This window comes from Mastigoproctus giganteus, chromosome 5, assembly GCF_048544385.1.
Source record: "Mastigoproctus giganteus isolate SK-2022 chromosome 5, ASM4854438v1, whole genome shotgun sequence".
Lineage (NCBI taxonomy): Eukaryota > Metazoa > Arthropoda > Arachnida > Uropygi > Thelyphonidae > Mastigoproctus > Mastigoproctus giganteus.
This window is the reverse complement of record NC_143579.1, coordinates 86,832,060-86,856,561: the sequence shown is the minus strand read 5'-3', so window position 1 is coordinate 86,856,561 and position 24,502 is coordinate 86,832,060. Positions and strand designations below refer to the sequence as shown.

At 35.8% G+C, this 24,502-nt stretch overlaps 1 protein-coding gene across 1 annotated transcript in view; it reads right to left on the bottom strand.

Moving 5' to 3' along the window:
• LOC150085543 (uncharacterized) overlaps positions 1-24,502 on the bottom strand; it is a 419,624-nt gene that overhangs the window by 331,161 nt on the left and 63,961 nt on the right. The window contains exon 4 of the mRNA XM_090374596.1: positions 23,765-23,899. Coding sequence (XP_090230722.1) covers positions 23,765-23,899 — 135 coding nt within the window. The remainder of the gene's footprint in view (positions 1-23,764; positions 23,900-24,502) is intronic.

Below are 24,502 nucleotides of genomic sequence, written 5' to 3'. Positions count from 1 at the left end.
TCCACTGGTGATATTCTGGCTTATGTTACCCATTTATGGACTAATTCAACGGAAAGGTTCGGTGAAACACAAGTAGTTGCTCTTGACACCTCAAAGGCTTTTGATCGTGTTTGGCATATAGGTCTTCTAAACATGCTTCTATGGTTTGCCGACTGTTTTTAGTAATTGGTTATCCAGTTTTCTCTCTGATCGCTCACTGAGGGTGATGGTAGATGGCTCTCTGTCTTCTAACTTCTCCACTAATGCCGGTGTCCCCCAAGGTTCAGTTCTTTCCCCCACTCTTTTCCTCTTGTATATTAATGACCTTCTTCCACTGACTGGAAATCCTATCCATTGTTTTGCCGATGATAGCACATTGCATTCCACTTTCCATTTTGAGAAACCTTGTCCTGCTAAATCAGCTTCAACTTCTCGAAATCTGCTACCAATTCCTTAAATGCCGATCTTCAGGTAATTCTCCAGTGGGGCAAAGACAACTTAGTTGATTTCAACCCTTCTAAAACTCAGTCTTGTCTTATATCTCGCAAAAAGAATTCTTCTGCTCCTATGCTTATCTTTAGTGACACTCCAATTTCTAGCCAAAATGACATATCTCTTTTGGGGATTACCCTGACTTCTAATCTCTCTTGGAACAAGCACATTACAAATATTGCTTCCTCTGCATCTAAAAAACTTGGGTTTTCTCTTTCACTCTATGCATTACTTTTCTTCCAAACAGCTGCTCACTCTGTATAAATCGCAAACTCGCCCTGCCATGGAATATCGTTCCCACATCTGGAGTGGTGCCCCCAAAACCTCTCTCAGGCTTCTTGATTCCATTCAGAAGAGGGCAGTTAGGTTAATTAATGATTCATCTCTAACAAAGTCTCTCCACTCGCTTTCTGATAGACGTATTGTTTCTGCTGCATGCCTCTTCTACAGATACTTCCATGGGCACTGTTCTTCTAAATTGGCTTCCATAATTCCCACTCTCTTTCAAAACAGTCCGAACACGTGCCGCCACCAGCCAACATCCATTTACTGTCCAACTTCAAACCCATAGAACCAACTTTTCATCTTCCTCATTTATTCATTCAACTGCCATTTTCTGGAACAACCTTCCTTCATACATATTTCCTGAAAATTACAATCTACAGAAGTTCAAGTCCAATGTCAACAAGTATCTTCTTTCGTCTTCTCAACCTCCAACCCAAGCACGGTACTAAGTTCTATAGGTTCTAATACCTCTCGTGTTTGGGGTTCACATAAAAAAAAAAAAAAAAAAAGGCAAGGGTCCAAGTGTCAGCAGGAAAGGTCTTGCTTGCTGACAGTGTTTTGGGATGAGAAAGGCATAATACTGACTGATTACCTGCCGAAAAGTAGAACAATTAGAGGTGCCTATTGTGCCAACTTACTCACCAAATTACGGGAGAAAATCAAAACATGTAGGCATGGCATGCTGTCCAAAGGTGTGAGAATGGCTTCAAGACAATGCCCCAGTTCACACTTCTGAAATTACAACAACACAAGCTGCCACTTGTGGATATGAAATACTGCCCCATCCAGCCTACTCACCCGATCTTGCACCATCAGACTTACTGTTTCCTTCTCTCAAATCATTTCTTCGGGGGACCCACTTCCCTGACAATGAGACACACATTTCTGCAACAGAGTCATGGTTCAAAGACCAACCTCACCACTTCTACAAAAATGGTATCCGTAGCCCCATCCATCGATGGGGAAAATGTGCAAATTTGCACAGTGGCTATGTAGAGAAGGACTAAACCCTGTGCCAGGAATCAACAGGCTAGCACCTCTGCAGCTAAGTCAGGGCAATTCTTTATTGAACCACCCTTGTACTACTACCATCAAGTGACCACAATGCATTGACCATCCTTGAAACCATCGACCACCAAGACACAACCGGATGGAAAACATGCGCCCCCAACTGTGACTAAGCTGTATATCCCTGACTTGGACCTTACCGATCGGCAAATGACAATTGGAAGGGACATGCGTCCCAAGTGTAACCAAACCACTTATCTCTGATGTGGACCTCACCAGACGTGAACTTGATCCCATGAGTGACTTCCTGAATTCTGAACAAGATTACCACAACAACAAAGACTCAGTACAGCTCTGATGTCAGCAGAGCTGTACTGAGTCTTTGTTGTTGTGGTACATCTAGTATCTCAACAAACCACGTTCCCTTGCATGGGCCTAGCTTCCCTTCCCCTGGCAGTGGGGGTAGAGGTGGGTCCAGTCCCCCCCTTGCTACCCCCCTTCCTTTTCTGGTGGGGTATGGGCCTGTCCCACCGTCTGGGGGGATGTCTCTCTGGGGGGATGTCTCTCATCCCACATTCTCCCTTCCTTCTTTAGCTATCTTATGACTAGTGTTCAACCCTTGTCAAAACTACACGAGCCCCACAATCAAAATTTTTAACTCTACCCCACATAACATCTCTTACAGCCTGATCCAATTTCTAGCTGAAATCTCAGGAAATTAGGTAGAAGGACCTGCCAGAGTAAATATCTAAAATAACGGTGTACCTGGTCTGCCTCCACAGGGCATAGTGTGGGCAAAAGTGGGTCCTATTAGGGATCCAACAGCTAAAAGGCCAGATGAACAGCGGTACAAAAAACATTACACACCACAATATCCATACTCTGTGTGTTCTGTATTGCACCACAATGTATATTATGCGGAGATGGGGGAACCCCTGGTGCCATTAGACCCTAAACAGCCTGAGTATAATACCACACAGTTGGTACGTTAATCTGGAATTACTGCTACCCATATGCATTTGTCAATGTTAAACTTCAACTGCATTTTCTCAACCCACCTGCCTTATTTTCTTAGATCTTATTGCAGTAGCTTACCTTGATTACTGCCATTAACCACCCTGCCAACCTATGTATCACCTACAAACACAGACATTAAGCCTGATAAATAAGAAAAACAACAATGGGCCCAGCACAAAACCCTGGGGGTTGATTGATTGATTGATTGAGTTTTTATTGGCGCATCAGCAGCTATGGCTATAATGCGCCAAACCCTTGTCATAAGAAATAAATACTTTCAGTGACCTACCGAATTAGGTCACTACGTCAGATTATAGAAACAAGTATAAGCTGTAACAGATCAAGTGACAGTATTAAATCTTAAAATAAAAAGATTTAAATATGAGTAAAAAGGTTTACTAATTTTAGAAAATTAAAAACAGCAGACACATGGTCATTGTCAGATAAAATCTGACTGAGTGTATACGGCTCAGTCAGATGGTTAAAAGCGGTAAAACAAGCATTTCTAAAACTGGTACAGTCAACTAAAATGTGTCTGATTGTTAAGATTGTGCCACAGGACTCACACATAGGAGGGTCATCAGCCCTCACAAAACCCTGGGGGACTCCACTAAAAACATTAATCCACAAAAAGCAGTGTCCATTGATAAACACTTTACCTTCTACCACTGAGCCACCCCTTTATCCATAGCAGTAACTTCCCTTTAATGCCACACTGCTCCAATTTGTACAGCAGTTTTTTTTTTTTTATGTGCAATAGTATCAAAGGCTATCGCAAAATCCAAATGTGATATGAAAATTATTTTTTGCATCCAATTCCTTTTTTACTGCACTATATTATCAAATCAGATTGGTCAGAAAGTCATCCCTTAACCAATCCATGCTGTGACTTCGGTATAATTGCATTCCTGCCTAGATGATCCTGTATTACTTATTTAACCACAGACTATTTTCCCAGGAACTGAAGTTAAGGTAACAGGTCTGCAATTACTCATTTCTCCTTTTGATCCTCCTTTCTGAACTAGAGAATACTGTTGCACATCTCCAGTGCACAGGAAGCTCCACTGAACCCAAACATTCTCTCATTATTATGGGTGTGTTCGCTCATCTCCTTTGCTCCCTTATTGGGCAAATCCCATCCATCCCAAGTACCTTTTTTTTATATATTAAGCTTCAATGACTCTCTTCCACTTCCCTCTCAGTTATCATAAAATCATTTGGATCCCTGTTATTGTATGATGCACTTCTGCATTCTCCTTCCTAGAACTCCTCATGCATGAATACTCATTCAGTTTGTCAGCATCCTGAGCAGGATCATCAACAGTTAAACCATAGACATCAAGTGGATCAACATAATTCAACTCCTTCCTTCCATTGTTAATATGGGTAATGCAGCCTTTCCTGCTTTTCTTGCCATTCTTTGCCAAAAACTTATCTGCCTTAGCCTGCCTAACCTCCTTTGTGACTTGATTACAGACTAGTTTATATTTACTATAGACTTCTCTATCACCTGAAAATTTATATGTATCCCATACATTTTTTCTCTCTGCTAAAAATCTCAATTTCATCTGACATCCAATTAGATCTAAACAGGTATTTATTAGTTGGTATGAAATGTCTAGTAGTTTATATAATTACTTTCCTGAATGCTTCCCTTTTAGAATTTGCTGTTGGTAACATCAGATGGTCCCACTATATAGAATTTAAAAACTGTCTGAGACCACTGTAGTCACACTTGAAACAGCAAAACCTTCCCTTTACCCATAACAGTTGGTATGGGTGTAAATAAATCCCACATCACCATTGTGATCACTGCAACTCAGATCTTTTATGTGGAGATTCTTAATCAGTGAAGAAACGCTGCTGACATTCAGTTCAAGAGTATTGCTTCCTCTTCTTGCCTCTCTAACATGCTTCTGTAGAAAACATGTCATCCAATAAATCCACAAAGGTCTTGATAGTTCCTATCAATATCTGGAAAATTAAAATCGTCCATTATAAGCCATTCTGATTAACGGGCTCATTATTTCCCTGTATAGCTCTTTGTTATATTCATCACAGTCATTAGGCCTATAATACACTCCTATTCTAATTTCATTTTTACCAGTGCTTATGTCACACCAAACTGGCTCACACTGCTCTGGCCATCCATGTCACCGAATACACTGCCTCAGATTTAACATGCTTAACTAAGAGCATAAAATCCCCCTTTCCTGTCCTTTCTGGGATTACCCTCTAATATGTGTTCTGTCTGAGTGTGTGTGATTAAATGAGTAAACATATGTGTAACTGAGAGGAAAGAATGTTGGACAAGCACAAAAGCATGAACTTTACATGCATCTGGTCCTGCATGGTCGGAGGCCCATACCTGTGCATTCTGAAAAAGTGACCTTAGTCTGGTAAAAAAAAAAAAAAAAGTGCGCGCTGTAACATATTTGAGGTACTGTAGTGAAAGTGGACAGCAAGAGAATGACTTCTAAATGTTGAAGAACATATGTGCACCCTTGAAGACAGAACTTAGAAGTCAGAGGGAGGGTGGGGGGGGGGGGAAGGAGGTAACATAATACAGTTGGTCCCAGAGTTACATAACTTCGGACTTACATTTTTTTTTGGTAAAATCATAAAGATACTTTCTGTATAATTTTTTAAGAGTGAAGTCGAATGAAGGAACAATAAGTACAAGTTTTTATTTTTGTTCCCCTACAAACTGTTGGATAATAACCTACAGCATAACTGGAATCTAGGTAAATAACTCTAGTTCTTTACCTAGATCCCACTTGCAGAGAAAGCAACAATACTTGGAGCAGCGGTTCTCAAACTTTCTGAGCCCACACCTCCCTTGACCTGTAAAATTTTCCCGGTGCCTCCCTTGAAGTAAAGCATCTATAATTGTGCAATTTCTTATTTTTAATATGTTAATACAATAATTATTAATACTAATGTAATTTAGAACTACAGATGCTTATTATTTCATGTAGTATTAATAATTACATTCTAAATTACGTTCTAAACGTAGTTCCAAATTATGTTAGTAATTTAGAACTAAAACTTCTAAATTACTAACGATTATTATCAGTAAGTAATCACGCCAAAAACAAAAAACACAATCGCACACCACTGAAACCATATTTTCAACCATGCAGCTAATGCTATACTATGCAATCTACCTATATATGTCATACATAGTATGCACTAAATTGTATATATTACATTACATCATATCAATCATAATTAATCAATCAATCAATCCATCCATTTCAGCAAAATACAATATTTTTTTTCCAAATAAATGTTTATCCCATGTTTATCAAAGTTAGAGTGAGATAGGTGGTGGTAAATGCATTAAAAAATGGGTTATAAAATTTAATGTTATGTTATGAAAGTTTATTTATATGTATATATTTTTTTATTTATATGTTATGTTATAAAAATTACATTTCTGTTAAACTTTTCGCGTCTCCTTTTGCACTAGTCCGTGCCTCCCAGTTTGGAAATCACTGACTTAGAGTAACCCTTTTGTAGTCCTAATAAAATGACTATTACCTTTAAATACCACATATCAGCCACTCACACTTCTGATAGTGTACACCTAAGAGGATGTTCTCCATGTTTGCATTATGTTTTCTTTTTTGTGGATGGCATATGCAAGAGGTATTGAAGACAGCATATTTCCATTGTGTAATAATAAGCCTCAAGGCTAACCTTAGAAGTGTCTATAAATAGCTGCCATTCTTCGGGAAAGTGCCTCATGTTCATTGCTGCCATTAGGCTATCAACATCCTTACAAACAGTGAGTTACCTTCTGTTTGATAGAATTTATCATAGTCTTTATTTCAAGTACAAAATGTTGTCACTTTTACAGAATGATCTAGAACAGGGATGGCCAATTTAAATTGTGATGTGATCTACTTTTTTTCTTCAAAATGTGCCGCAATCTACCATCTACTAATAATACATTTCTATTCATGGGAAATGGCATAGATTTTAAATAAACTGCAACATATGAAGCAGAGATTTTTTTTTTTTTTATTTAAAGTGCTTATTATTATATATAAGTAAGTTATTATTGTTATATAAAATGCACCAAGGCAACTCATGAGTGTCTGCATGAGACAATACACCCATTATCAAACTTCATTTGATGAATGCTACATACAGACTGAGGCACTGCTGTTTGTACAATAAGTTTTTATAGATAATTTTTCAATTAAATTAATTTTCTATGTCTACATAACCCTAAAAGGAACTTTTCATACCCCTTACTTACATGAGAATTTTCTCATACTTGTCTCTAATCAATACAGCTTTAAAAATGGCTCCTCTTCAAAGGACGCCATAAATTGTGTAGTCACTTATGCAAATGAACATCTTGGTCAATATGTCCTAAGCTTGTTTGTGGACCTTGAGGGGCATTTGATGCCATGTAGTGGGATAGTATCCTCCACAGGGTTAGCATGTTCCTTTGGCTGACTAATTTGTACCAGCTTGTCGAGTTATCTTCAAGACAGGAAGGCGATAGGTCAAAACCTCATTTTCCAAGGAAGGATGTTCCTTGGAGCATGGCTGTCCATCGAAGCCAGTTTTGAGCCACCATTCTGATCTATTGTATTGGATAAATATCTGGAATTATGTGATGTGGAAGGCATTGTCATCTTGGGTTATGCAGATGATTTGGTGTTCTTTATAAGAGAAAATTCCCACAAGAAGCTCAAAGACAGAGTGGCTGCAAGGCTTGCCCCATTAACATCCTAGATGCCCTGCATCCAGGATGTTAATGGGGCAAGGTCGCTTCAAGGGCTAGCTCAGTATGGTGAAGCCACCTGTTTGCCATGCTGGAGGCCTCTCCTTGAGAGGTGTCAAGCAGACGACGTATCTTGAGGTATGCCTTGGAGGAGGAGGAATTGGGCTTTTTATCTCACACAGTTTACATCATGGAGAAGATTAAGAAGCTCTATGCCAACATTTTATTTTAGCCAGTGAGTTATAAATTACTGGAATAAAAGTTGCCTACATGGGTGGTAGAGGCTGACAGTTTGGGGAATTTCAAAGTTCAGCTAGACAGTTGCATACAGGAGGAGGGACACATACAGGTTGTCTATTTCCTTTTTGTTTATTATTATTTATTAATATTACTTTATTCTTTCTTTCTTTTTTTCTTTTTGTTCTTTGGCTGGTGCAGCATAAGCCTTAGGATTCCGTGCACCATATGGCCATTACTAATACTAACATTTCAAGAATTTCATTTCCATGGTTAAAAAAGTTAATCAACACATACTGAAAAATGTCGTTTATAAATTTTAAAATTAAATACAATTCAGAATTCTTATTTTAAATTCATACATATTTAAGTTTATGTCAAGTTTGTATCTTAATGTCATCTGACAAGCTTTCAAAATCAGGGATATATTGTGATAAGGCCAACCGTAAAGAATCTTCTGTATGCAAGTCTAAGAGTAGACCAATTCTTCATCTTTGTTTGTTTCAAATACGAAAAGGCTGATTCACATAGATATGTGGAACTAAAACAGGAATTTAAAAGTTCACAGCATTTTTTTACATTTGGATACTTTTCTTGGCAAACATATTCTCAAGTCTTTTACTGATGACCTGGCATTTTGCAATAATTTCATTTTCAAGTAATATTTTCTCCATGTGAAAAATCTCAGTGATATTTTTCTGCTATTTGTTTTGTATCTAAGTCAACATTAAATGGATGAGAAATATATTGAACAATGTCTTCAATTGTTTTAAAATCACTGAATCTGGTTTCAAAATCATCACAACTTTCTCAATTTCAGAAACATATTTCTCACAATTAAATTCAAAAACAGGATATTTTTGCAAATGATCTTACACATTTGCAAAATTTGATTGAATTTTTTTTCTTTGAGATCCTTAGCCATTGCCAAAAATTGATATTTTGATATTTATATGCAGAAATACTACTAATCAAATCACTCACATTTCTATTTTTTTTTTTTTTTTCCTTAATTCAAAATTCGGATCACTTAATTTACTGGTAAAATCTGCCAAAAAACACACAACCACTCCATATCTTGTAGCTGCTGATAATCAGCAGCTACAAGATATGGAGTGGTTGATGACCTTTGTTCAACCTCCCCTTTGATCAACAATTTTTTTTTTTTAATTTCATTCAGCAAATTTCGAAATCTCTGCAGAAACTTACTCTGAATCAGCCACCTCACATCTGTATGTACTATCTGATATGGTTTGTTTTCATAGTGTTGCATTTTGAAGTCACCTTTGAAGAGATCGTCCTCTGATGGAATTCACAATTTTGAAAGCTATGTCCATAACACTTTTAGAATTTAATCTTTTGCTGGCTAATGCTTGTTGTTGGATGATACAGTGGTAACTCAAAAAATCTGGGAATTTATCATCCTTTTGGCACAATGCAATGAATCCGTTAAGATGCCCCATCATTGCTTTAGCTCCATCTGTTGTTATTGATATGAGCTTAAATAGCGGTAATTTAATTATTTCAATAAAAACTTTTTAAAATTTTGAATGAATTAAACATATTAAAACCTCTAGTTCTTTCTTTTAACAAAACCATACCTAGCAGTCCTTCTCTAGTGGCAGAATCATTAAAACCATACGAATAACAAGCTATATCACTGACGTCTGTAGATTCATCCAGTTGTAAAGAAAAGGAGACACAATTAGCAATATGAGCACGCAATTGTTCACTCACATTTTTCTCATTTTTTCAATGCATCGTCAGTGTTTCAAGATAATTGCAGATCTTGAAAAGCACTTTTAATTTCATTTTTGTTCTTAAAATTTTCGAAAAGAGAATCTTATTTCTAAAAATGCATTTTTGATGAATTAACCATCAGAAAATAGTTTGCATTTTTTTGCAAGAAGATGACTCACTTTAAATGATGCTACAGTTACTGCTTTAGATTGTAAATTAGGTGTCACGAAAAAAATTGTGTGAATAATCTGGATTTAAGTTCTTTTAATTTACTTCTTTTTTCTAAGATCACTATTAGGTGGAAAATCCAATTAGTATTTACCATGAAGTGCAATGAAGGGCCTTTCTAAATTTTGTTTTTTGGGCATAGCCATAGAAGTATTGCAAATCAAACAACATTTTTCTTTTATCATTACAAAAAATGCATTCTAGTTCCCACTCATGATGAAAATCATACGTTTTACTCTTTTTCGTGGTATTCATTCAAAATCAAAGGGTATTAAATTAACGTGTGTAAATATATATGTATATATATATATATATATATATACACACACACACATATATATACACACACTGTCCAGTTATTAATATTAAGTAAGCTAAATAAGAATTCAACACATACATTGCTCTCCACAACGTAACTATGTGAATTTTCACTAGACAAGCCTAGCGACTGCGTGGCAACAAGAGTAGTCATGTGGTTCAACGGATTTGTAATGAGTATGCAGCGGGGCGCATAATAATAACATTTAGATTTTGACTAATCTGTTTTTTATATATATTTAAAATTTGTTGTGATCAACCGAAATTAAAGCCGCAATCGACTTGTTGGCCACCCCTGATCTAGAAGATTCTACTGTTGTAGCCTTGAGGCCAAAAGCACTGCCTTATTCTTCGGCAGTTCCAGATCCCTGATGAGGCCATTAAGCTCGCTTTCTGTGATCTTATGTGGTTCAGAAGGATAAAGAAAGGCTTGGGCAAAATGGTGGATCCCTTGACGTAAACGGCTGCTGTACTTCGTGTATATCAAATTTGATGTTCATCAGAGTGTACAGAAAAATAGTCGGGTGGTTCATCAGGAATAGGTAGTGGTTCATCGTGAGGAATGGGATGAAATACAGATGGTATATTTGGGTACGTCACTGTACACTTTTTCTTCATTGTCATCCCTTTTCTAATAGGAGGCACCATACAGAAGTAGCAGTCTGTGACATGATTTGTTGGCTCCCTCCATTGGGCACTGCGAAAGGCATAAAACATCCCTTTCGATTCACCCACACATTGAGTTTTGATGAACAGATAGTGCTGTAGCACTACCAGTATGAAGCCCAGCTCTTGTGCTGGTAGCCTACTTTACACCCAAATACAAGAAGTAGACCTTTATTATGGTCTGAGTTAAGGGACGCTGTCTTGAAGCTAGCGTGACTTCTCCACATACATAACAGAAGTCATCGGACTATTCACACAATTACGGGACATAATTAATCTTGCATGACACAAATGCTACGTAAAAAGTAGCATTTGTGTTGTAGTAAAACATTAGTAGTAAAAAGTAGGAATCTCAGAGAGATCAGCCATTAACTGAGAAAAATCACCCAGTCCCTAGCCATATTCGAGGATTACTGCAACACAGTTGAAGACACATTTGAAGCAACAACTTATCACATGATGCAGAGCAAGGCGACAGTTGCCGATCACATAAGAGCATGCAATGTTGTACCAAGAGCTGTAGTTGATAATGTAGAGCAGCGTTTCCCAAACTGTGTTCCGTGAAAAATTGTAATTAATAATTAAAAAAATAAAATAAATTTTGCAAATCTGTAGCATACACCACTTTTGTATCATTATAATTTTTAACATTTTTTTTTTCAGTTATTAATAAACTGGCATAGACTAATAATCAAATAGGCATTGGAACACTATTTTGGTGGGCTTTGCACAGAGAAGTATGCTTAGAGGTAATGACATCTAAGAAAAAGCAGTAATGTAGTGATATAATATGTCATTCATATGCAGTTGAGGGAGAAAGGGAAGCAAACTGATATAACTAAACACTTCCTTGCATAAATTTTTTTGATAATTCTCAGTATTTTGCAATATTATTATTAAAATATGTGACCATGAAATAGATTTGTAGTTGAAAAATGGAACTTTAAAACGAGAAGCAAGTACTTCTAATATTGCAACTGTGGTCGATGAAAATGAACACAATATTGTCACACTTCAAAGTGATGAACAATCGCAGCCTTTTGTTCCCCAAAAATCCGAAGTGAAAAAACAAGTAACCAACTAATAAAAGACCAAAACGAAAGTATGATGAGAGTTATTTGAATTTCAGCTTTACATGTGTTGGAAATAAAGATGCTCTTGATGCAGTGCATCATATGTAATAAAATGTTAGCAAAGGGTTCTTTGGCTCCTGCTAAACTTGTGTTTCATAAGTGTTCCGTGAATACGTTGCGAGATGAAGTGTTCCGTGAATACGTTGCGAGATGAAGTGTTCCGTGAATACGTTGCGAGATGAAGTGTTCCGTGAATACGTTGCGAGATGAAGTGTTCCGTGAATACGTTGCGAGATGAAGTGTTCCGTGAATACGTTGCGAGATGAAGTGTTCCGTGACTAAAAAAGTTTGGGAAACACTGATGTAGAGTAACTCGCTAACGTAAGACCCCAACTGTAATTCGAAAACAAGAGCCAACAACAAATTTTAATGTGATTTTCGTGTTCAGCAGCATAAAATTAATCAAGATTGGGTACTTTCATTTTTGTAACATTTTACGTGTTGACCAGTGTAATCAGATCATGAGCATTACTCCCTCTGGTTGCCTCATAAACATGCTGCTGCAGAAAACAATTATCCAATAAATCAACAAAAGTCTTCCTAGTGTGTGAGTGACCCAAAAGTTACTGTCAATATCTGGGAAGTTAAAATCTCCCATTATAAGACACTGATTTACTAGCCCACTATTTCTCTGTACAGTTGTTCACCATACTCAGAGTCATTAGGCCTATACTGTCAGCTACTTGAAGTGCACTAATATGATGCTACAACTAGTTATATAAATATAACTATAGTTACGTATAGCTATAACAGAGCCTGCCTAAAACCCATTCCTACTCTCATTTCTGCTTTCCCAGTGCTTATGCCATGGCAAACTGATTCAACATTGCACTGTCCACCCGTGTCAACTGGATGCACTGTCTTAGATTTTATGCATTTCTTAACTAACAGCAAAACCCTTCCTTCCTATCCTGTTTGTCCACAATGTATTCCCCAAATTCAAATTCTGCATTCGTTATATCTGCCTGAAACCACATCTCTAATATCCCAGCAATATCTGCTTTTAATGTCTTGACTAACACTTTAAAGTCATCAAATGTATTTACTATACTCCTAGCATTGTGTACATGCACTTGTTTTTAATCTTATTACCCTATGACACAATGTGCTAATTACAGCACAGTGTTTTGCGCTTTCATTAAAATTAAAAGGCTGATTTAACAAGTTATATGCTAACAGTACCTTGAACTTCATACTGCTCATAAGCAAAATGACACATATGGCTGCTAGGACATTAATATGAGAAATAAAAAAAAATAAAAGACTGGCAAGATAAATGTTAAGGGTATAAATACTTTGTCAGAAAATAACAGTAATTGAAAGTAAATGTTTTTAAGGAAAGTTACATTGTCTAATCAAGTCAGCTGATTACTGAATATACAGTTTTATTCAAGGTGAATCCATTGAAAGGATACTCCATATTTTTCTCAAAAAAAAGAAGAGTTATTTTAATAACAGGCTTCGCAGATTCAAAATATATTTTGCAACATATTTTGAATGGTCTACGCAAAAAATAGTGTGTTGCAAGTAACTCTTCCTATTTGGAAGAAGATTAGAATTTATACTATATAATTATTTCAAAAGTGACAAGATAGGAGGATTTGCATTTAAAGAAAGCACAAAATAATTATTACAAGAGTGGTTGCCTATAAACAGAAATCAATATTTCAAAATTCTTTTCCAAGAAAATATGGTGAAAGTAATATATTGAAAGTAATGCAAAGAAATGATATAACATTAGTTTTAATTAATTTGATTGCCACCAATTCCACATTTGTCAAAAAAATCTTATTAGTTTAAATGCCAAATGCCAAATATTGTATTTTGTTTTCTAAACTTTTATATAAACTATTTCCAGAAAATACAGTGGCAGACAAAAAAACTGCATCACCTTAAAAAAAGTAACATTTGTAGTGAAACGTAAAAGATATTGTTTGATTACAGTCATTTTGTTTGTTGCAAAGCAGAGGTATTGCATCAGATAACGCTTCTAGTGTATCGGACAGTAATTGCAAGGTACTGCAACAACCGTTTCTATAAATACGGCATTGGAAGGATATACACGCTCATTAGTATCCTGTTTTGCAAAGGTGTAAGCATCGCTCTATATGTGTTCAGTTGACACCAAGAAAAAAAGTGTAGCTCTTTCTCTGTCCCAGGAAGGGCTTTCTACACGTGCTATCGCTGATAAAGTAGGCTGCTACCAGTCAAAAGTATCCTATGTGCTGAAATTAAAGTGCGAAGCCGGTGATGTGAAGAGAAGACCTGGATCAGGCTGTAAGGAGTGACTGCACCTTCCCAAGGTCAATATTTAAAATAGCTATGCCTTCGTAATCACCATGCTAGTGCTCCCGATCTAAAACTGAACTTTGAGATGGCCTTTGGTGTTGAAACAAGTGCACGAATTATCCAAAGACTTTCGGAATGTGGTCTTCATGCCTATCAGCCCAAGAAGAAGAAGTCTTTGTTGACCCAACAAATGAGGAAGAAGCGACTTGCTTCAGCTAAAATGCATGTTTCATGGACAAAACAGCAATGGGATGCTGTCATCTTTTCTGATGAATCGAAATTCAATCTGGATGGCTCGGATGGGAAGCGATATGTCAGAAGAGAAAAATCGGAGGTATACCATCCTGACTGCATAACACAGACTATAAAGTTCCCCACCGGTCCAGATGGTCTGGACATGCATAACAAGAAAAAGGGTGAAGCGAATTAAGTTTATTAACGGAACGGTGAATGCAGAAACCTACACTGCTATCTTGGAGGAGTTCCTGAAACCCGTTATTAGGGATCACCCACCACACAGACATCGAAAACTGCATATTTCGACAGGACTCAGCACCTTGCAAAAGCAAAATTGGCAAGTTTTATGCTATTTAGGTTTAATGATGAGTTTATCTTCTTGTTTCACAAGGCTTAAAACATACTTACACCAATGTTTTCCCTCGTTTTTCTCCCTTAAGGTGCAGTCATACCTCAGAAATGCTTGCTTTACACTATTAGACTGGCCCGGCAACAGTCCACATTTGAACCCTATTGAAAATTGCTGGTACATAATGTCGTCTAAAATTTCTCAGAAGAAGCCATCAAGTAAGATTCAGCTGCAGGAGGGCACTGTAAGGTTCTGGTACCACGAAATTGGGCAACCGTATATCCAGAAGTTGAATAACACTATGTCAGATAGTTGCAACGCTGTAATTGCAGCTCAAGGAGGAACCACAAAATATTGAGGACTTATTTTGCTGATTTACAGTACATAATACTATTAAGTTAACTTGTCATTTCAGTTTGTACACATAAATGCAATAAAATATATGTTTGGTTGTCATGATTGACATTTGCATGATTTCTCATATTTCCATTGATTACGCATTTTACCCTTTGGGATGATATTTGTGGCAATTAGATCTATCAGGTGGAATCTTTTCATCTGATTTCATTCACAGAGATATATCCCATATAACAAAGGCATTTTGAACATTTCTGCAACTCACAATGCAGTGCAAAACACATTTGCAAAATTCACAAGTGATGCAGTTTTTTTGTCCGCCAGATCCAGATTTTATTCAGTTTTTCTAGGACACAATTTTAAAAAGTCAAAACGACAGCTAACCAAATTACTTCAACTTGCATTTAAAAGGAGAAGCTAATATTCCCATGACAAGGACAGTTTTATTAAATTAATACCTTTTCTTTTTGTAAAGTAAAAAGGGGGTGCAGTGGGAAAATTATTCAGTACAGGGAACTTACTGGATTGTAAGGTGGAAATATTTATTAGTTCGGTCTTGAGAACTGATAGAAAAATCCCACACAGCCTCAACTGTGCTCGTCTAACAAGCAGTAAAAGCAATGGCTTTCAAAGTTATGACAAACATCATGGCAAGACCCAACACTCCTTAATGCTATGTCAAGGAGTTGTCTACTTTGCCTTATATATCACAATCAGGCCTCATAAACAGGCAAACTAAAAGGAATAAACATATCTACAAAAAAAAAAAAAAATCTAAACTTCCAAAAAACATGGAATGTTTAGTCAAACATGTGTGTTATTTAATCTCTTCTGATTTCATCTCAATGATGTTCATTGATATGAAATCAATTTACATTTTATATAGCTGCAAACCGAATTTCAATATCTTATTCTTTTTTATCTCTATAAAATTCATTTGTCTCTTATCAATCTCTCTCAAATCAACACTGAAAACCACTAAAACTTATTTACAATATTAGTCTTTTCCTCACCAATAACCTTTCAATGTATGCAGATAATGTTCATTGTCCTCTAGGTAAGACAGATCAAAATTAGTGACAGTCTCTTCTCTAAAGAAACCTGTTTTATGACCATTCTCAGCCTCTGATCATCTGGCTTCAAAATATTACCAAATGGGATGATTTCTGTGATAACTATTCCTCTTTTCCTTGAATGAATTACTGTTTTATATCTCAGAATCTTCTACTTACTAACAATGTCTCAGTGACATTCTTGTAGTGATGAAATCCATTAATCCTTCCTAAACTCCATGTGTGCGTGCGTGTTCAAAACGTTTGGGGGCCAAGTTTCTATCTTGAAACTGCAGCGTCATAGCAAGTTGCAATCTGTCAACTTATCTGGTGACTCATCTAAACTTGGTAATGCATGGATCATCCAAGTCTGCAGCTGCACTGAATTAGTGCACACCAAATAGAAGGTGTTTTACGTGTTTTGTCACATTTTTAAATGAGTAATTTTACAGGGATATTTCCATCAATTTTGTTTCAAATAATGGAAAGTGCAACAGAAATCCACAAAATGTTAAGAACAGCTTTCGGGAAAAATTTTATGATGCCATGCAACTTTTCAGTGGTTCAAAGTTTGAAGATTGCCACTTGTTTATCAAAAATGATCCTCACTCTGGGTCACCCTCCAACAATGATACAATCACTTGTGTTCATAATCTTATCAAGGGTTAAACTTTCTGTGAAGATATTTAACTTATGTGAAGTTACTAGTGAAACTAGCATATCTTATGGGACACAGTTTTAAAATTGAGTGAAATTTGTGCTACACATTCTCACTGAATATTGCAAAGTGAGTTCTCTCATGTTAGGATCTTCAGTCTAATGCAGCTGATCTATACTTTTATTCCTTCCATCGTTACTGATGATGAATAGTAGGCATATGGCTATGACTTAGCCCTGTCATGGAAAGACTTTTCTCCAAGGAGGAGCTTTGAAGAAGATCCGTCTGAATAGCCAGTACGTTACCATTTCCCAAATATCAGTTCAATCCTTGAACTTTTTCGTTACACCTTGTATAAAAATCAATTTTAGAAAAAAATGTGCAAAGGCTGTTTAGGGTAAGAATATAGTATATCATAATTGCCTTACGTCAAAATCTCTAGCTATTTTAAGATTCACAAATCAAGCAACTGATAAATCCATTTTTAATTCTGATGGATTACTTAAGAGCAAAAAAAAAAAAAAAAAAAAAAAAAATACTTTATTTTCCAACTGGTCCCACAGGTTCTGAAGTTCTAAGCCTAACCAATAAAGGACTTAACTGGATTTCTGGCTTACTTCTCACTTGAAACTCCACACATTCAGCCTAGCAGTGCTAAAGTGCTCTTATCCCACTTGTGTAGAACGTTTTATAAAGGTTACTTGAATATAGTAACCTTCACAGCAACTATTACCTCATTGCCAGCAACAAAATGAACCCCATGCCTTTAAAGTTAAGAACCAGATTTTGTGAATAAAGAAAATGCTAAATAAACTGAAACAAACTTATAGATTGCAGCCATGACAATGGTAGATACATACTTGCTGCATTACCCTGGTGAAATAACACCCCTTATAGCTGAATCAAGAAAATGATATAATACATATAATACCCTCCAGTAACAGTTTTATTTCATCTACACCTTGATGGCAAGTGTATTTTGAAGAACTACAGATTGTTTACTAGTTTCTCATTTCTGTTAGCTATCTTTTTGCAAATGGAAAAAAAAATTCAAAAGTGAAGTTATTAGATAACTCTTTATTTAACTAACTTCCCCAGTAGCCTTTGTAAAAAACAAGAAGTGAAAAGTTTTTTGAAAGCTGGTAGTGTACGATTTTATTGTCTACACATCACTACCCTCGAAATCATTTTTTTTTTTTTTTTTTATGAAGAATGTGATGTGTATAACAAATTACAGATCACATTCTTCAACATATTTAGCAGTAATGACCTCAGTAAATAGATGTGAAGCACACTGGATTGAAGAGCAACATTTAGAATTTCAAACAACAGAATACCATTTAAAAGAAACAGGCAAGCTTCATTCAAGCAAGAACATTCAAGCAAGAACAGGGGAACACAAACTTTCTGCACAAGTGATGATAACATGCCTAGAGTTATAAGTTTGCTTGATCTGTTCAGGACTGCCTTCACCAGAAGTTTTTCCTTGGGAAGTTTATTCATTTGTCTGCTTTCAGACCTTCTTTCCAATCATGAACTGACACATCTTTTGGAAGTTATCAGTGTCAATTCATATCACTAGTGATCACTTGTTATACTTTTCAATTACAAATGCTGAAACATGCATACGGCCTTTCTCATCATGTCTAATCTCTTCTCTAAATATACTTGTCAGAGGATGACACTAATCAAACATTTACCCAAAGACAGCCAACACACACACACACACACACACACACACACACACACACACACACACACACACACCCTTCAGTGGCATGCAATAATAGAAATTGTTTCAAACTATCTTTCCTTTTAAGACTTCTTGCTAGATAATCGTAAATAATCACCAAATACAGGAACTCCGACTTACGTAAGGGTTGTGGTCCACGGAACACTACATAAGTCAGAATTTTCCCCATGCTTGTGCAGCACTCGCAACTATGCTCGCTGAATTGATTGAATCAAAAAAAAAAAAGAAAAGAAAAAAGAAATGTTCGACAAACATGTGAATAGAATTATTTACTGTATTCATTCAATTTTTAATCTCATGCACAGGAAAAATTACAAAAGCGTGCAATTTAAAAAAATTTCAAAGTTACAAAATTAGAAAAAAAAAAGAGAGGAGACAGGCATAACGTCACTAAGTTTTACCTCTCAAGCATCATTGCCAGAATCTACGTCTTCAACTAATAAGTACGCCGCTGCAGAGGTTGAGGGCTGTGGAGATTTAGAAGGGATCGGCCACTCAACCTTACGAAAGAATATTGATGGATGACTGGGCGGTGGCTTTTTTTCTTTTAATCACAGATTTCTTTGTAGCAAGCAAATCATTCACCCCTCTGTTAACTTTTAAGAATCGTTTGCTGTCATCATCCATCTTCTCAAACCTCGCCATTGCCGATGCAATTTCACAAAATGCCATTGCCATCTCTGGTGATGAAGTGTCTCGGCTCCTCATTTGGTTCATCTTGAGTTTCGTCAGCATTTTCTTCTTTCACTATCACTGACTGCAAGTCAAAAGTTCTTCGTTAGATAATTCCTTCTCTTCTTTGGCATCAACCTCCAACTGAAGTGGCTCTACCTTTACAATCTTATTTGTAAGCTCTTCATATGATTCGTCTATTTTCAAACCCTTCAAACCCTTTTACGTGCTCTGGGCATATTTTCTTCCATGCACCATTTAAGCAACTTTTAGTAATTTCTGCCCAGGCCTTATTAATTTTAAGATGGCTTGGTAAATATTGTAAGATTTCCAAAAGTCTCTTAACGTAAAATTTTTCTCATCGTCTACTGCAGACAATGCCTGAGCAAATGTTGGTGCGTAAATAGTAAATGCTTTTAAATAGGAAATAACACCCTGATCCATAGGTCGGATGAGTGAAGTCTTGTTTGGCAGCATAAATGACTCTCTTGTTCAAGGGAGTCATATTTATATTGAAATCATCTAGATGCATAGGATGTCCAGGGGCATTATCTAATACAGTGGTTTTCAACTAGGGTGCCGTGTAATTTGGGTTTAAGTTACTTAAAGTTATTATTATTTTGAAATTTATATATTTATTTCATTATAAAAGGGTACAATATCCATTGTACCGTATCTTTTTAATTTTGTGATCTATAATTGATCTTTATTTAGTACCTCTATATAAAGAATAAAATTATTATATAGGTATATATTAAAAGGTCGAAAACCACTGTGTTAGGTATTTCTTTTGGCCTAGGGGTGCCGTGAAAAAACTACTGGGACACTAAGGGCACCGTGAACCGAGAAAGGTTGGGAACCTCTGGTCTAATAGAATGCAAAATCTTGAAAGGAACATCGTTGTCTTTACAATATTTTTCAACCTCGGGAATGAAGCAGCATTTAAACCAATCCTCAAAGAGAGAGAGAGATTAATATCCATGCTCTCTGGTTCGATTGGAAATGCACTGATAGGGTGGATTTATTGATGCCCTTAAATGCACAAGGATTTCCAGAACGCAAGCGGTGGTTTTAATCTGTAATCTCCCACTGCATTAGCCCCAAGCAAGAGCATGGCCCTATCTTTAGAAGCCTTGAAACCTGACATTGTATTTTCCTCTTTGGCAATGTATGTTCGATCCAGCATTTTTTTTCCAACACAGAGCAGTCTCATTAATATTAAAAATTTGCTGTGTTAAATTTTTTCTCTGCAGCTGCAGAATCAGCACCAGCGACTTCACCACATACTTTAACATTGTGGAAACCAGCACAATGCTTGAGCCTATTAAACCACCTGCTTGTCACAAACTTGGGTTGGGGTTTGCCGTACTAATCCTTAATAACTCCATAAATACTTGTTCCTTTTGCTTGAATGGTCATTAGACTCAGAGGCACTCAATTCTGAATCTGATTTTCCATCCACATTATTAACAGCTGTTCCATCTTCGATACAGCACATGAACGCTATTTTGTGATCGCTGTTGATCTTAAGTGCGTTGATCCGTTGACTTGTTCTTTTATAGAAGCAGTGAGACCTAATTCCCTTGCAATTGGCAATAAACTTTGTCCTGCTTTGTACTTCTTGATCATTTTAATCTTCATTTCTAAATGAATTTTGTTTTGTTTCCTGGCACTTGCACTTTTCATTGGTTGCTTTCCCTTCATATTGTAATACGTAAATAGGAATGAAGAGAAGTTTCTGAAAATTTTTTATATGATTGAAGAGTTCAGTAAAGGGGAACACATTTCATCATAATAGTGTAAAAACCCACACAATTGCAGTTATCGGTATTATCGCAAAAGCAATAAAATAGAGTTTACTACCCGTTTGTAATTAGATGCATTAACAGAAAAGCCCAATAAACTGGAAAGTGAAATTCTTTTTATTGTTTTATAGTCATGACTTCCAAGAAATGTGTTTTAGAAAAATATCACAAAGGTGTTCAAAAATTGATTCTTATAACGGGAACATATGATAACGATGAAAGTGTAGTGCAATTTCCATTATATATATATATGACCTTTTAGAGAGAGAGAGAGCTTAGTTATATAGCAAAATTTCACTTCCAAGGACTTGGAACAAATTACAAAAAAAAAAAAAAAAAAAAAACAATGTGTTATTGGAGTCACATTACGATATTTTCACAATACCTCCATTTATTCCTACGGGATGCAAAATACGTTTCCACGTTTTTTTTTTTTTTTTTTCCAGTTTGCACCGGCCGGCAAAAACTTACGTAAAGTTGAATTTCCACAAGTCAAGTATTTCTAAGTCGGAGAGCTCCTGTATTCAGCCACTTTAACAGGAAAGGAATGCAACTTCCTTTTAGCACATAAATCAATCCTCCTCTACTTGCTACTCCTGAATGTAAAATATTGAGTGCAAAACAGTTTAATGGTTACATGTTGTTCAGAAAATACCAAATGTACCTATAGAGTCACCTTCCACTGATGACAGAGGAAGCTACTTCTGATTTGACTTTTTTTTCTTTTTTTTTTTTATTGGTTACCACCACTTTTATTATTGCAAATGAAAATGGCACATTTTTCAGAACCATGAATAACTCATCTTTCCATCTATGCAATTTTATTAACAATGCCTACTTGTTTTTTTTTTCCCTCCAACTTTTTTTTTTTTATTTCATTACTAGAACATTTCTACACAGCACACCTATGTAACTATCATCATTCAGATAAGATTATGTTGTGTGATAAACCATGCAAATAAACAACTTTCAGGATGTATGAAAACATCAATGTCACTACAAAATGCTATATCTATGTACTTTTGTGTTTATTTCTATGCACTGCATGCTGTCTTTAAGCTTATTTTGCTTGCAAATGTCTGATTTTCTGTAACTACCTTTTGATTTATGGCAATGAAATTACATCACATTTCATGTACTTTAAACTTATCCCAAGTTTAAAGTACATGGAAAATTTTGCATGTCTTCTGAAATTTCACATTGTATTTCTTTCAAGTATTACTGAAGAAGATTATTATTAGATTCGGACAGCACAAATAGTCACAATGCTGTTTTACAGTGTTCCATTTTGCAATGTATACTAGCACACTAGATGGCCTATTTATTAGCAAAAATAAGCAGAAATTCAAACTTTTTTTTTAATTCCATTTTTTAATGTATTTTTTGTAGAAAAGTGAAGAACTATACTGCAACAGCGAGACAGATGTCAAATCATGTTTCCAAATGGAAAAAGACAGATTTGTAAATCCAGAGAGTTACAGCTATGCTCAGTGCACATTGCCTTTATGATTATTTGTCAGCAAATGCCTGATTATTGCATTTCCCACTACTTGAAATTGAAAAATCACATATATGTAGTGTTCATAAAGCAAATGTGTCACCTTTTCTAGATTTTACAGTTTATGGAAAATTGTGCCCACATATCTTCTGACATTTTACATCTTATCTTTTTGTCATCTTGCTGAAGGACACTTAATTCCCTTTGCACCACACAATTATAATGAAACATTATGGTCACACATTACTGAGAAGAACGCTGTTTCCTACATTTTATCTGCCACACCACATGCAACACAGACTAGTAACACCAGATGCCCAATGAAAATAAACAGAAATTCAGAGAATTTACATTTCTGAATTTAATGTTAACTTTTATTTTTGCAAAAAATAAAAATGGTGTAAATAATAATTTATGACCCCTTCTCCATCCCATGGGATGGAGAAGGGTCAAAAAAAGACATTCTTCATTATAAATCTGGAAAACTGAAGCTATACAGCAGGAATAATGAGTGATCAGTTTTTTTTTTTTTGTTTTTTTTTTTTTTAAACACAATCACAGAATATGGCTGCCTTCTTGCATGATGCAAGAACACCACATACTCTGGGCTGTTTTCATTACAAAAATAATTGGGCAAAATGAGATTAAGATAACTAGCTAACAATGTAGATAACCTGAATATGCAAAACAAACAATCATGTAGCTTCTTGACAGTGCAAAAGGAAATTCAATTCACCAAACCCATTTCCTGTAGGGCAATGTGATATACTCCACATACTCGGGATTTAATAGCAGGCCTCAAAGTCAATGTTACCGGTTTAGCTTGTATCAAGTGGTGTGAACATTACAACTGGACAGCTGACAATTAGAAAAAAGGTATGTCTGACAAATCATACTTCCTTTTGCAATATGTCAAAAGCAGACACCACATTCAGCAAAAAGAACATCAGGCAACTGAATGCTATATCGTGCATGACTCAGACAGTATAAGTGGAGAAAGTTTTGCTGGGTCTTTAGATCCTCTCATACCAATGCAACATTTTAATAGCTATGGACCCTAAAGATTGCTGTATATCAGGTAAAGACATTGATCTCGTTTTGCCAAAATACCATTTACATATTTCGATTAAATAATATACCATGCCACGAAGCCAGATGTGTAGATATATTAGTTACTTCCCAAAGTTTCAGGAATAATTAAAAACTATGATGTATCTTGCAAAGATATATCATAGATTTTACATACATACCCTCTTTTTCTGCTTTGTTTCTCCATGAGGTTCATCTATTTCGGATTCGGAAAGATTTCTAAATTCAAGTTCCCCTGAGTTTATATAGAAACCACCATACTGAGTGGTTAGTGTTGATGGAACTAGTTCATCATACTGCAATGGGAAGGGGAAGGGAGGAAAAAAACAGTATATTTAATTATCAAAACTGCATAAAAAATAAAAAGTTACTGGTGATGCTTTATTCATAACTATCAATATGAGAAATTAAACCAGTTACATATGGCCCAAAATAGTTTCCACAAATTCTAGGCATTTTCCTAGTCTATTTTTCAAGGTGTTTGATATGTTAAAAGTGATCTTTACCATTTATATAACATATATAAATGTTATATATGTTATATAAATAGCAATTTTCTGTAGATTTTGAAAATCTTTGTCCATGGCAATCCCCAACAAATAAGCATCTGATGGTGTCAGATCTAGTGAGTGGGCCATATACAAATAGGTCAGTTTCTCAAAAAGAAACAATAAATCTAGAGTAAATCTTAAATTCTTAATATGAGGCATTATATCATCCTACTGAACAACCAAGTTTTCATACTTAGGCTCCTTCAGCAACAGACATCATTTCATTTCAGTAAATCTAATCACAGCAATTAAGTTTAATTATATTCTGGTTTACAGCACGAGCACACCTATCCTGAACTTCAATGTAGGAATCAATGAGCCACGATTGGAAATGGCAATGACTAGAAT